The sequence below is a fragment of the Euphorbia lathyris genome, chromosome 4, assembly GCF_963576675.1.
Source record: "Euphorbia lathyris chromosome 4, ddEupLath1.1, whole genome shotgun sequence".
Taxonomy (NCBI): Eukaryota; Viridiplantae; Streptophyta; class Magnoliopsida; order Malpighiales; family Euphorbiaceae; genus Euphorbia; species Euphorbia lathyris.
The window spans coordinates 86,001,676-86,015,541 of NC_088913.1; the positions used below are offsets into that span (position 1 = coordinate 86,001,676).

At 44.8% G+C, this 13,866-nt stretch overlaps 1 protein-coding gene across 1 annotated transcript; it reads left to right on the forward strand.

The window, feature by feature from the left end:
- The first annotated feature begins 12,492 nt into the window (after positions 1–12,492).
- LOC136227463 (PRA1 family protein B3-like) lies at positions 12,493–13,521 on the forward strand. The gene has a single exon (XM_066016144.1). The coding sequence runs from the start codon at positions 12,642–12,644 to the stop codon at positions 13,284–13,286; it is 645 nt and encodes a 214-aa protein (XP_065872216.1). The 5' UTR covers positions 12,493–12,641; the 3' UTR covers positions 13,287–13,521.
- The last annotated feature ends 345 nt before the right edge of the window (positions 13,522–13,866 follow it).

Here is a 13,866-nt window from a genome sequence, read left to right on the forward strand (position 1 = left end):
TATAGAAGGGAGGGAAGGGAATTCTCCACTTTCACTCAACCCTTATTAGAAGTATTGGAGGGCCTACAAATGCATGATATACTTCATCCCCTACCAGCCACGGGAGGTCCAACCACTGAATTAGTCAAACGCAGGGGCTACTGCCACTTCCACCAGAAATATGGTCACGAAACAAGCACTTGCATGAAGTTGAAGCATGAAATCCAATATCTCATCGAAGCTGGGAAGATAAGTGACCCAGATCCTTCTCAGCGGATGAAGTCTTCGACTTGTTCCTTGAACGGTGAGGTCTACCACGGATCAGGATAAACGAAAGAAGAGGTTCTCTTGATTGAGGACACTTATGAAGCAGGAGAACTTGAAGCTTCCTAAAGTAGTATGAGAGAAAGGATTGCACTTGTAGTCTTTATCCTTGTCTTTTACCTTATCTTCTATTCCACAAGATGTTATTAACCTCCTTTTGAATTCAATGAAATTTCATTTCCGCAAATTTATCCTAAACATACGTACTTACATTTGATATCTACTGAATTGAGATATTCCCGCTTCTATCATGGCACGGACGTAAGATCTAGAATATACTTATTGCTCAATACTTAACCACTGAAGAGAGAAAATTAAGAGGGTAAAAAAAAAAACAAAATAAGGCATGAGAAGCGATTCCCTGACTCTACGATGATAAGTCGGGCGTAGACCCATCAAACGAAGGGTTCTCACCGGCTTTTGCCAAGAAGAAGATTGAGCGACAATCAACCAAGTCCAAAAGAGAGAAAAAAGAAAAGAAAATATGGAGCAAGCGACTAGCCCTCAGAGCCATACTTACACTGAGGCACCGACAAAGATTTCTCCCCCCAAAGGGATACACAAGTACAGGAGTGCGCTATTCAGAACAAGGCAGGCGCAACTAACCTATCATCGATAAAATATTTTGTTCTAGGATCAACGAAAGGGTTTAGACCTATGATGACTCAAAGTTAAACAAGAAAAGAAAAATGATGCTAAAAAGGCTCAGGGGCAAAGTCAAGCCAATTAGAAGTAAGAGAAAATTATCAAGCAGACGTAACTAGCCGAGGGGCGTCAAGGGGACAAAAGCGGTTGACATTACCCAGCAAATAGGTAATCAAAGGTATGAGAAAAGCTCACTTTAACGAAGAAAGATCAAATGCGTAGTCAAGTGAAGCCGAAGGCAGCAACAAAGTTCAGAACTTTAATCAATCTCGAGGGAACCGAGGAATCCTTCTCATGAAAATTAAAAAAAGAAAAGAAAGAAAATCCCGATAGGTTGAAAATCCACAAAGGGCGGCCTATGCAACAATAAGGGACACCCCAATAAGTGAAAACCCCACGGGGCGCTTATTTGAAAATTCCGGGGACAAAAGGAGAGAGTTAAAATAACTGAAATGTGAAAACCCAAAAGGGCATACTTCGGTGGCAGTGGTTAATAAACTGAGCAGTGAACAATTCAATTCATGCTTGCCAAGTGCTTTACTTAAGCTAGATGCTTGCATTGGCAATGAAAACACCCGCATCAATAGACACCCCATCTCACCTCAACACCCATAAACCGATCCAAAATCTAAAAAAAAAAGAAAAAAAAAAGATTATCCCTTTCTCTCATGATCCATGAAGTCTGGTTCCTCAGCTCCTATGTGGTCCTCTCAAGAGTCAAACTTCGGCCGAAGCGTCTCTCCTCCATAACTACTCCCGACGGCAGTATCCCTAGTTTGAGCGCAAGTGAAAATCTCACCTTAAGTTGGCAGGGGCGTGCGTTCGCATCAACTTGTAACCCACACCAAGACGGTAACTTCAATCGAGGATACGACCATGCAATCAGGTCACCGTCCATCTCGCTCCGGAAGCTTCTCCATTAACAAAGGCATCAGGCACAAACCCATCATCAAATGCTCAACATAGAAGTGGCATGTAGATACGAACCCCCTGTGCTATCCGGTAGCATTTACAATAATAATAAAAAACTGAACAAAAGTTGGATTGAAAACCTCAAAAGAGGTGATCCAAGCAAAAGGAGAGATAGAGAAAATCGGTGAGATATAGAAAAGATGAATTGAAAACCCCTAGGGTCAGTTCATGCAAAAGGAGAGATAGAGAATATCGGAGAGATCTCGTTGAGTTGAAAACCCGAAAAGGGCGGCTCAGGCAAAAATTAGGGAAAAAATGAATACAACTAACTCTGGTTAAAAGCGAGAGCCCTTTTGACACGAGCTCATCAAGACCAAATCCTCATCCTTACAACCCTTAGTTTCAAACTTAACCTCGCCCTCATCCTCGCACTCCTGGGGGACGGCCCGAACCATCATTTCTCGATCTGAAGCTACGAAAATCCTCCAAGCCTATGAAAAGGGAATCCATCCGAGTATCTCATCCACATGTACATAGTTTGCATTCCCACATGTCCATACATCCATATAAAGCAAAGCACATAGGCCACACGTGCGCACATTCAAACACACGCACGGTCACCTGCATACGCACATATAAGTGTTTACATGCATCCATAGATTAGGCTACATCCACCCATCTCTATGCATCGCCACATACCTTTCCTTGACACAAGCTCATCGAAACCAAATTCCCGTCCTTATAACCCTTGGTTTCAAACTTATCCTCACCCTCGTCCTTGCACACCTTGGGGATGGCCCGAAGCATCATTTATCGATCTAAAGCTACCGAAATCCTACAGCCTATGAAAAGGGAATCCATTCGACCATCTCATCCACACATACATAGTTTGCATACACACATGTCCATACATCCGCATAAAGCAAAACACATAAGCCACACTTATGCACATTCAAACACACGCACAGTCACCTGCACACACACACATAGGTGTTTACATGCATCCATAGACTAGGCTACATTCACCCATCTATATGCATCACTACACGCCTGCGGTCGATTTAGAGACTAGGGTCGCTAGAAAGAGCTATTTTACCTACGGTCGATTTAGAGACCAGGGTTGCTATTGAGCCATTTTACCTGCGGTCGATTTAGAGACCAGGGTTGCTATTGAGCCATTTTGCCTGCGGTCGATTTAGAGACCAGGGTTGCTTTTGAGCCATTTTACCCGCGGTCGTGGACCAGGGTTGCTTTTGAGCCATCTGACCCGCGGTCGTGGACCAGGGTTGCTTTTGAGCCATCTGACTCGCGGTCGCAGACCGGAGTTGCTTTTGAGCCATCTGACTCACGGTCGTAGACCGGAGTTGCTTTTGAGCCATCTGACTCTCGGTCGCAGACCGGAGTTGCTTTTGAGCCATCTGACTCACGGTTGCAGACCGAAGTTGCTTTTGAGCCATCTGACTCACGGTCGCAGACCGGAGTTGCTTTTGAGCCATCTGACTCACGGTCGCAGACCGGAGTTGCTTTTGAGCCATCTGACTCACGGTCGCAGACCGGAGTTGCTTTTGAGCCATTTGACTCACGGTCGCAGATCGGAGTTGCTTTTGAGACATCTGACTCACGGTCGCAGACCGGAGTTGCTTTTGAGCCATCTGACTCATGGTCGCAGACCGGAGTTGCTTTTGAGCCATATTTACCTAAGATCGTAAATCGGGGTAGCTATTTAGCCATTATTCCCGCAATCTTAAAATAGGGTAGCTATTTAGCCATTATCCCCGCAATCTTAAAATAGGGTAGCTATTTAGCCATTATCCCCGCAATCACAAACTAAGGTAGCTATTTAGCCATTATCCCCGCAGTCTTAAAATCAGGGTAGCTATTTAGCCATTATCCCCGGAATCTTAAAATAGGGTAGCTATTTAGCCATTATCCCCGCAGTCGTAAATCAGGGTAGCTATTTAGCCATTATCCCCGCAATCTTAAAATAGGGTAGCTGTTTAGCCATTATCCCCGCAGTCGTAAATCAGGGTAGCTACTTAGCCATTATCCCCGCAATCTTAAAACAGGGTAGCTATTTAGCCATTATCCCCGCAATCTTAAAATAGGGTAGCTGTTTAGCCATTATCCCCGCAATCGTAAGCTAGGGTAGCTATTTAGCCATTATCCCCGCAGTCGTAAACCAGGGTAGCTGTTTAGCCATTATCCCTGCAGTCGTAAACTAGGGTAGCTATTTAGCCAACATCCCCGCAGTCGTGAACTAGGGTGCAACCCAAAGCAGAGTCTGAAGAAGTCAGAGAACAACGCCGGAGCGCGCAGTGCAAAGGTCAGGTATGTTCCCTCCTACTCTTTATGTGTCTTTTACTTTTATATGTTTTACATTGCATGTGTTACGTCAGCAAAAAAACGTTTTCGAAACACACACATCACTGTCAAAATAGAAAAGTAGGGGCAACTGTAGACACCGAGTCGGAGGACCTGTGACGAAAACCTGAAAACAAGACAGTTGAAGCGATTGATTCCGGAAGTTTTTGAAAAATATACATAAAGAATAATAAGCGAAGAAAAATTAACGGCACGGCGCGGGCGCGCAACGGCATCCCGCACGCGGACGACGATGGTCGAACGCCCGCTCGACGGCTCGAGACGTGCGCGCGGTGTCCGTCGGACGCACCGCGAGTGGCACGCTCTCGACGTCCGAGCGATGCCGGGGACCGATGGCGGCGTGCACCCTCGTAGGCCGTTGAGCGCACGTGCCTGGTAGCGCGAGGCACGCGTTCGGCGGCCGCGACGCGCGAGCGTCCGGTGGCGCGGAATGCGCACTCGGCGGCCACGGGGTGCACGCGTTCGACGACGCGGGGCACGCCCAAGGGCCGTCGGGCGAGCGCCCAACCACGTCGGGCGGACGCCCAACGCGTCGGGCGAACGCCCGACGAAGGTTGGGCGCGAGCGCCCAACCTCGCGTTGGGCGCTCGCCCAACGAAAGTTGGGCGCTCGCCCAACGAAAGTTGGGCGGCCGCCCAACAAGGTTGGGCGGTAGCCCAACGCATGGTTGGGCGGCCGCCCAACCTCAATGGGCGACGCCCAAATTTTTTTGGGCGTCGCCCATTGTTACGGGATCCGTGGGCCTATATAAGGCACGGATCCCAAGGTGAAAGGGGGAGGCCTTTTTGGGGGAAAAACTTTCTCACTCTAAACATTTTTAGAGAGAGAGAGAGTGGATTTTTTTGAGAAAAATATTTTTTTCTCAAAAATTCCAAATTTCCTAAGTTCAATTTTTATTAAAATCGGGAGCTCGCGGTTCGTGGAATCAATCGGCTTCAACTGTCAGATACCAAATCAAAGGTATTATCCGAGGACTAGACTCTTTATTTTATTTAATTTATTTCTCTCCTTCTATTTATTTTTTATGCTATAGTTTTTATTCCTTTAGTTATTTATTTTGTCACGTTTTATTTAGTTAGCGTATTTATTTAATTTTCGTTTTGTGTTAAATAAAATTCGGTTTTGTTTTAAAATAAAAAACCTCGTTTTGGATATCCCAATACGAACTGTGATCCGATAAAAAGGTAGTTCGGGTATCGAAAACGTTGTAATTATAAGTTTTTTAATTTAAAAGAGGTTCCCAAGTAACGTTTTAAAATAAAAACATCGTTGTAGGAACTTCCGTTTTCGACTATGATCCATCTTTGGTAGTTCGGAAGTCCAAAACGATTGAATTAGATTTAATTTAAAGCTTTTGCACAAATCTGGAAAATATGGGAGTGCTGTTGTAATTTGCCAATTCTGTCACTAAAGGCTGTTTACCGACGGATTTTCCGTCAGTAAATCTGCCAAAATGTAAAAAATGCCATTTCGGTCCCCTTTTCTTAACTTTTAGACTTTTAATCCTTAATATATATATATACATAGTTATGTAATACATGTTTTTCAAATTATTTTATAACTTTAGTATATATGTTTATTTTGGAATGATTGTATATCATTTTTATTCTATTTTGTAATATAAGTATAAATATATATATATGTATTTCCTTTTTTATTCACTTGGGTTATATTAGATCTTTTTTTTTGAAGATTATTTACTTGGGTATTTTAGGGGGAATAATTAATGTATATTAGTATATGTTATTTTTTATGTTTAAAAATTATAATGGATATGTATATATGTAGTTTTGGGTTATTTGGGTTATTTTATTAATTGAATGAAATTATTTTTGGGTAAATGTTTTCTTTCTCATTTATAAGATTTATTTACTACTTTCACATTTTTAAAGTATAACTATACTATATCTACTATTTTCATATACGTATAGTTTCTTTTGTATTAGCTTTTATTTTCATATCCTCTTTTGGTTTAAAGGTATATATATATGTTTAAATTATTTTCTTTATTCTTTTGGTTTATTCATGGGTCCATGTTGCAAATGGGACTTATTTGAGTGTGAATAATGATTTAAATGGATTTGTTATTGTAATTATAATAGTTAGAGAGTCCATTAAATAAGTGGGGAAAATAAAAGAGAGTTTTCACCTTAAACTAATGAATTTTTAGAGTTCCCTAATTTGGATAAATAGAGTCATTTTGTTAGCATTTCGAATCACTTCTCAAAATATCATGTTTTAAAACCTTAGCCCGTTCCAACGACGGATTAAGCGAACATTGTAATTAAAATCGTTTCCTTTGCAAATAATAAAGTTTTGAACCATTTTCTTAAAGAATTTGTACAAAGTAAAATTGACTTGTATGCTTAACCATGTTTTCTCATTAAAAGGTTTTTTTTATCTCAAACGTTTTCAAATACTCGGGTCGTTCCGACGGCAATTCGGGTAAACTTCATCAAACGGGGTTTTAAAACGCACCTGAATCGTTCCAACGGCGATTAAGGTGCGAACCATGTAAATAAATCCGTTTTTGGGAAATAAGTTAGCGTAGAATAAACACACGACATAATATTTAATACGGTTGTAAATAAATCACTTCTTTCTTCCCCCTCTCTGTGTATGTATAAACATAAATGGGTGATTCTTTACTGATGTGGCTTTTCAATATCATATGCTCAAAACGGTTTCTAAAAAGAGAAAGAAAAGGGTTTCAAATGAATTTTAAACTTAAAGAAGTATGCGATTAGTCCGTTATCGCCTAACACGCTGAGTAGGAGGCCGGTGGTTCATAACCGGGCGATGTTGGGGTGCCTAGTAGCCTTTCTCCGGAAAGGAGCTAGCCTTCTCGGCTCGTACCTAAGTTTCCCGAACCCACACCGGTCTCCCGCAAGGGATCGGTGTTCATTTTCCCATTCGTGGGTGGCGACTCTTCCATATCTCCAAGCTCCGGTCCTGCCGAGCAGCTTGATTCCACGATTGGTTGCTTTCGGCGCCAATCACCGCTTACGTCGCCATGAGGTTGTCCACCCCCCGGTTCGCCCGGGAGATTAGGCCGCGGCACCTCGTCTAACAACGAGTTTTGAGTCCGAGTATATTGTCAGATGTCCGTTCACTATGGTTTTCGATAACCTAAGAGCCACGATCAAGGCCTCATACTCTGCCTGATTATTAGTGGTTGGGAAATTGAGCCGGACGGCGTACCGCATGTGAAGATTGTTGGGTCCTTGAATGGCTATGCCAGCGCCTGCCCGTCCTGGAGCGCAGGACCCATCTATGCTCATAGTCCAGACATCGCTGGTGCGAGCCGTTGTTGTCTTAGGGTTAGTGGTAGATGAGCCGGTGAATTCGACGATGAAGTCGGACAGTACTTGAGCCTTGATCATTGTGCGGGGCTCAAAACGTACGTCAAACTAGGATAGCCGAACGGACCAGTTGGTGATTCGTCTGGAGACCTCTAGTTTCTGGACGGCCTTTTTCAATGGGTAATTGGTTCTGACCACAACCGTATGCGCTTGGAAGTACGATCTCAAACGCTCCGACGCTTGAGTTATAGCAAACAGAGCCTTTTCAACTTCGGAGTATCGGACCTCGGCTCCCTTCAATACGTTGCTTAGAAAATAGATTGGGTAAAGCTCCGTCCCCTCTTCCTGAGTTAAAACGACTCCTACTGTTTCATCGGCGATGGTGAAGTATAGGTGAATATCCCGCTTTGGTACTGGCACCGACAATAGTGGAGGTGTGGCGAGGAAACTTTTGATAGCGCTGAACGCAGCCTGGCAGTCCGCCGACCACTTAAAGGGATGCTCCTTTTTTATTGCTTTGTAAAAGGGCAAACACCGCTGTGCCGAGCAAGAGACGAAATGTCCCAAGGCGATGATCCTTCCGTTTAGTCTTTGAACCCCCTGCAGGTCACGTGGTGGATCCATTGCCAAGACTGCCTCGATCTTCGCAGGGTTAGGCTCGATACCCTTTTCTGACATCACGCAGCCTAGGAACTTGCCGCTGCGAATTCCGAAGAAACATTTTTCTGGGTTTAATTTAAGGTTATAAGCTCTGAAAATCTTAAACACCTCCGCCAAATCTCGCGGATGGTCGCCTTCCTCGGTGCTGAGAACCACCATCTCATCGATATACACTTGTACAGTCTTGCCAATGAGATGTGCGAACATCTTGTCTACCAGATGCTGGTACGTGGCTCCCGTATTCTTTAACCCAAACGGCATGACATTGTAGCAATATGTACCTTCATGCGTAATGAAAGAGGTTTTCTCGGCATCGGCAGGGTCCAGAGGGATCTGCTGGAAACCAGCGATAGCATCGAACTGAGACAAGATCTTGCGACCAGCAGTCTGATCAAGGAACTGATCTATATTAGGCAGCGGGTAAGAATCCTTGGGGCAAGCTTTATTAACATTCGTAAAATCTACACACATGCGGTACTTCCCGCTGGCTTTCTTTACAAGTACAACGTTAGAAAGCCAGTCCGGGTAGTTAACTTTGCGAATAAACTTTACAGCTAGGAGTTTGTCAATCTCTGCCTTTACTGCGACCTGCTTGTCCCTTGCCTGCACTCGCATCTTCTGTTTTAAGGGTTCGACGGAGGGGTCGATGCTTAACTTGTGCACTACTTGTTCAGGCGAGACCCCTGTGATGTCCTCGGTGCACCAAGCGAACACGTCTGAGTGTTCTGCTAGGACAGTTCTGATTTCATTGGCCAAAGGGGATGCGAGCCTGGTCCCGATCTTTACAGTTTGGTTATCCCCGAGGACGCAGTCCTCGACCGGCTCGATAGGCACGAGATTGTACCCTCTCATATCCATCAGACCGTCCTCTAGGTAGAGCGTTGTCCGGGGCTGAGTTGCCTCCCACTGCAATCTTTTAGCCAACATGCGATCTCCCTGGATGGCAATCTTTCCGTGCTGAATCGGCAAAGTCAAGCACAAACCGGAGATGTAAATCGTGGCTCTCAGGGCAGCCAGTAGGGGCCTCCCGATGATGGCGTTGTAGGCCAGTGGAACATCGACCACCACCCATTCTGCGGTCTCCTCGGCTTCGTCGATCCCTTCGGCGAAAATAGTAGGCAATGTGATAACTCCCTTGACTGGGACTTCGATCTTCGATAGGCCGACCAGAGGGAAAGATCCGGCTCTGAGGACAGTGTGAGTATTCTTCATTGCATTGAGTGCCGTCCATGTGAGCAGGTTTACCGAACTTCCCGTGTCTACCAGCACCCGGTGCGTTTTGAAGCCGGCGACATTGATGGTAACGACCAGAGCTTCTGAATGGCTAGTTCAGAGGGGTGGCTGTACCGTCAAGGTCTGCCCGACTGCCTTCCTCTTACGGGAGCTCTACGGTGGTTCGGAGAGCGCCGGCGCCCCCTCCTTTATAACGTGTATCTCCCCTTGGTACCTCGGCCGCTTCGGCTCCTCTAGTCGGCCTGCTTCCCGTTGCTTCGGGCTCTGCTCTCTTTGCCTGGTCATCTTTGGTGGCGCTCCTTGCTCCGTGATCCGCTCGATCTCCCTTTGCAGCTGGTAGCAGTTCTCCGTGGAATGTCCGGAGGATTTGTGATACTTGTAGTACTCTTTCTCTGCACGGGTCTTGCTCTTGTCGACGGCCGGAATCTGCTGTGTGAATCGGCGAGGTTGGCTCTGAGCAGCATAATGTACCTCATTGCCCCGGGATCGATCTCCCTTACGCTCTATGTTTGTCCATTCGGTCCGAGCCGAAAAAGGCATTGGAGCCTCCTTGCGGGTCCGAGCCTCCTCACGCGCCTCCGGGATAGGTCGGCCTTTCTCCTGTTTGCTCGTGTCTCCTCTGGCCTTGTCCCTTTCTGACTCCTCGTAACCGGCGGGCCGGTCACAGTCGTCGTATCTGATGAATGTCTGTGCCATGGTCATGAGCTCTTCGAAAGATCGTGGCATCTTTCGGAAACACTTCTGCTTTAAAGGTTCGCAAGAGGTCCCCTTCGCTAAGGCGTCATGGGCCACCTCCAGGTTAAGGCCTTTAACTTGTGAGGCCATATGGTGGAACCTTGAGAGGAAGTTGCGCAGAGGCTCAGTCGCTCACTGCTTGAGCCCGTTGAGATCCGAACTGATTTTCCTAACCTTTGCCGCCGCGGCAAACCGGGAGAGGAAAAGATCTTTTAGGAGATCAAAGGAGTCAATCGATTCCGGGGCAAGTCCTCGGTACCACTCCTGCTCGCTTGACGAGAGGGTGGTCGGAAAGACCTTACACATGATGTCCTCGTCCTTTGAGTATAAATTGATGGTGCTCATGAACGAAGCCACATGGTCGCTGGGGTCTTCGGTTCCTGAGTATTGGGACAGTCGCGAAGCCTTCCAGTCCCGTGGGAACCTTATCTCGATGATTCTCTGCACCAGTGGAGTTTTGCTGGAGGTGATGCTTCCTCCCATGACGCCCCCGAGGGCCCTCTTGTCAAGAAAACGCTGGATTTTCAGTTCGAACAAGTCTTCGCTATTCGCGGCCTCCGTCTCCTCACGCCTTGTCGCGCCCTCTCCGGTCGCTGTGGATCCGGCTCCTCTTCCTGCGGCGCCCAACGTCCGTGCGGGCTCCTCTGGCAGCGTCCCTTCTCTTTGCGTCTCTGCTGATTCTTTAAGGTATTGCCAGATTTTGGCATTTTCCTCCTGTAAGCTCCTTTGCTGGTCTATGATCTTCATCTGAGCCGCCGTATGAACCGCCTGAGTTTCCCGAAAACCTTGTATTGCACTAAGGAGTTGACTAGTGTTATAGGTTTCTTCCTCTTCAGGGCTCACCTCTTCCATCAGCGGCCCCAGGTTTCTGGGGGAAATCGAAAAGTTCGTAATGGGACGCTCAGCGTGCGTCATGGAGCTAGTCGCTCCCATCTCTGGAACTGTAGTCGGGGCGGATGCATCAGGGGTCTGCATTCTGTTTTGAAGCTCCGAAGCCACTTGTATTCCACGATCACCGCACCAAATAATCTGGGAATGCGGAATAGTGATCCGGGGCTCCGTCGGGGAGATGTTGCTTTCTCGTGGGTCGTCCCTACGCGGGGATCGGTCCCTGCGAACACTCTGAAGATTAAGACAGTCAGTTATTCTTAGAGAGCTTTTTAGGCTAGTGTGAATGAAGTAAAGAAATTATGAGTTACCCGCCCCTTCCTTCATCCTTGAATGGACTCTTTATACCGGACAGTCTTGGGCCTGGGGGCCATCTGCTACTCGGTCGCTGATGGGCCTCCTTGGGCCTTAGGGTGATAATCCGAATCACACAGTAAACATCGTTAGTGCGATTCGGTCTATTAACGTGAACAAATAAAATTAAGAATTTCTTGATTAGGATAGATAGAGAGTAGAAAGTGTTGGAAAATTTTGAATAAAATTATATATTAATTTAAATACCAATAAACACTTTCTTTCATGAATAGTTGTGTCCATCATGAACAGTCGTATTTGTACGTGAACAACCGTGTCTATCCGTTCGTTCGTGAAAAAACATATCCTTTCGATTTCTATTTATATAGAATGAATTGCCAATCTCATAAGTTGTTGAAGTTGTTGAAAAAACTCTTGTTCATAATATTTTTGTTTTCTTACTCCGGTGATAACGAATCTACACACGGTTTGAGTTCACTTGCGTAATCTGTTGTATCATGGGAGACGACCATCAATAGCAACGACATCTGTCTTAAGAAAACTACTAATACAGACCTCAGATTTGTCTGAGGTCTTTCTTTTTAATTTCTAGTTTTATTATTCATATGGTAATCATCACAACTAACAAAAAGTAAAAGAAATTACAGAAATACTGAGTTCGAGCTCATCAATTTTCAACAGGCTTATGAATAACTTCGTCAGCAGGCTTGTGAATAACTTATAAATAACTTTGTCAATAGGCTCGTTAATAAATTTATGAATAAGTTTGTTAACAGACTCGTTAACAATCTCGCGAACAACTCGTAAACTGTTTACGAATAAAATATTGAATTAAAACTCATAAAAAATTGATGAGCCAAACTTGAATAGGTGAAAGCTCCATTCAGCTCGACTCGATTATAGACCAACCTAAAAGAAATTGACAAACCTCAAACAGTTGAATGCTCGGAAAGAGGTGGCGGAAAGGTTTAATTCTTCTTCTCAGGAGTCCACCGACAGTCGCAAAATAAAAATAACTTCTTTCAGCCAAAAAAATATGAAATTAATCACAACCGTTGGATTGAAAAATTAAAAAGAATCATAACCATTTAAATAATCTCTACACAACTCCGCATCACATGGAACCATTTTCCTCTCCCTTCCTTCAATTTTAGTCCTTTCAACGACGACCGTACCTAGATTCGCTCTACGTCTCCGATTAAATCTCAATCTCGACGACATAAACACGCTTTCCCCTCCTTTCCTCCGGCAGGCGCCACCATCGTCATGGCAGCTCCTCCCACCATTCCGATCTCAAGTACACAATCTCAATCCCAATCTCAACCTCCGATCGCCACTTATGCTTTCCGCGCGTTCGCTTCACGCCTCTTGTCTTCGATCCGCCATGCTTTCTCGCAGCGCCGTCCTTGGTTGGAGCTCGTCGATCGGAACTCCATGGCTAGACCTGACAACCTCTCCGATGCCGCTTCTCGGATCCGTAAAAATATGTCTTACTTTAAAGTTAATTATGTTACCTTGCTTGTGATTGTGCTTGCGCTTTCGCTTTTATCTCATCCTTTTACTCTCTTCGTTCTCTTGTCTCTACTCGGAGCTTGGGTTTACCTTTACCTGTTTCGGCCGTCGGATCAGCCTCTTGTGATTCTGGGACGAACGTTTTCTGAACGGGAAACCCTAGGTGTGTTGGTTGTTTTGACTATTGTTGTGGTGTTCTTGACTAGCGTTGGATCGCTTTTGATATCGGCGTTGATGATTGGATTGGGAATTGTGTGCGCACACGGTGCATTTAGGATGCCGGAGGATCTGTTCCTTGACGACCAAGAGCCTGCAAATACTGGATTCCTTTCGTTCCTTGGTGGCGCTGCCTCTTCTGCTGCCGCGGCTGCAGCTCCAGCCGTTGCCTCCCGTGTTTAAAACACGGAGAAACCCACTTGTACGGCTTCTCTCTCTTTGAATAGTGTTTTCTTTTAGAATTTCTTCTGAGCAAAAGGATGAAGATTCAATCTATTTTTTATCTGATTCGAAAGCAATTAAGTTAGAAATTTTGTAGATTAATCTGAGATTTGATGCAATCTTAGATCTGATTAATTGATTCGCACTGTAATTTGGATTTCATATTGTCAAGTATATGCAAGATGTTCTAGTTCGATATTGTTTTTCTCTGTTGCTAAAACATTTTTACTGATTGGTTTGCGTATGGACAACAAGCTATTATGCGAATGCAATAGAAATTTTTTTATAGCTCAGGCAATGTAACTAAGTTATTGAATTGTGGATGAATGGGAATTTTGTGCTTTCTTCATGCTTCTTAATTCCGGAAATTTGGATATTTTTTCATTATTTCGTTGGTTATCTTTGGTGAAAGAATCAATGTATGCTAATAATAGGGTAGATGGGTCTTAATGAGTTGAACTTGATTAAAGGTCAAATTGGGCGTTCAAGTTTCATGATATGATCAAATTAATCGTTAATGAACTTTCTATTTCTTTTTTTC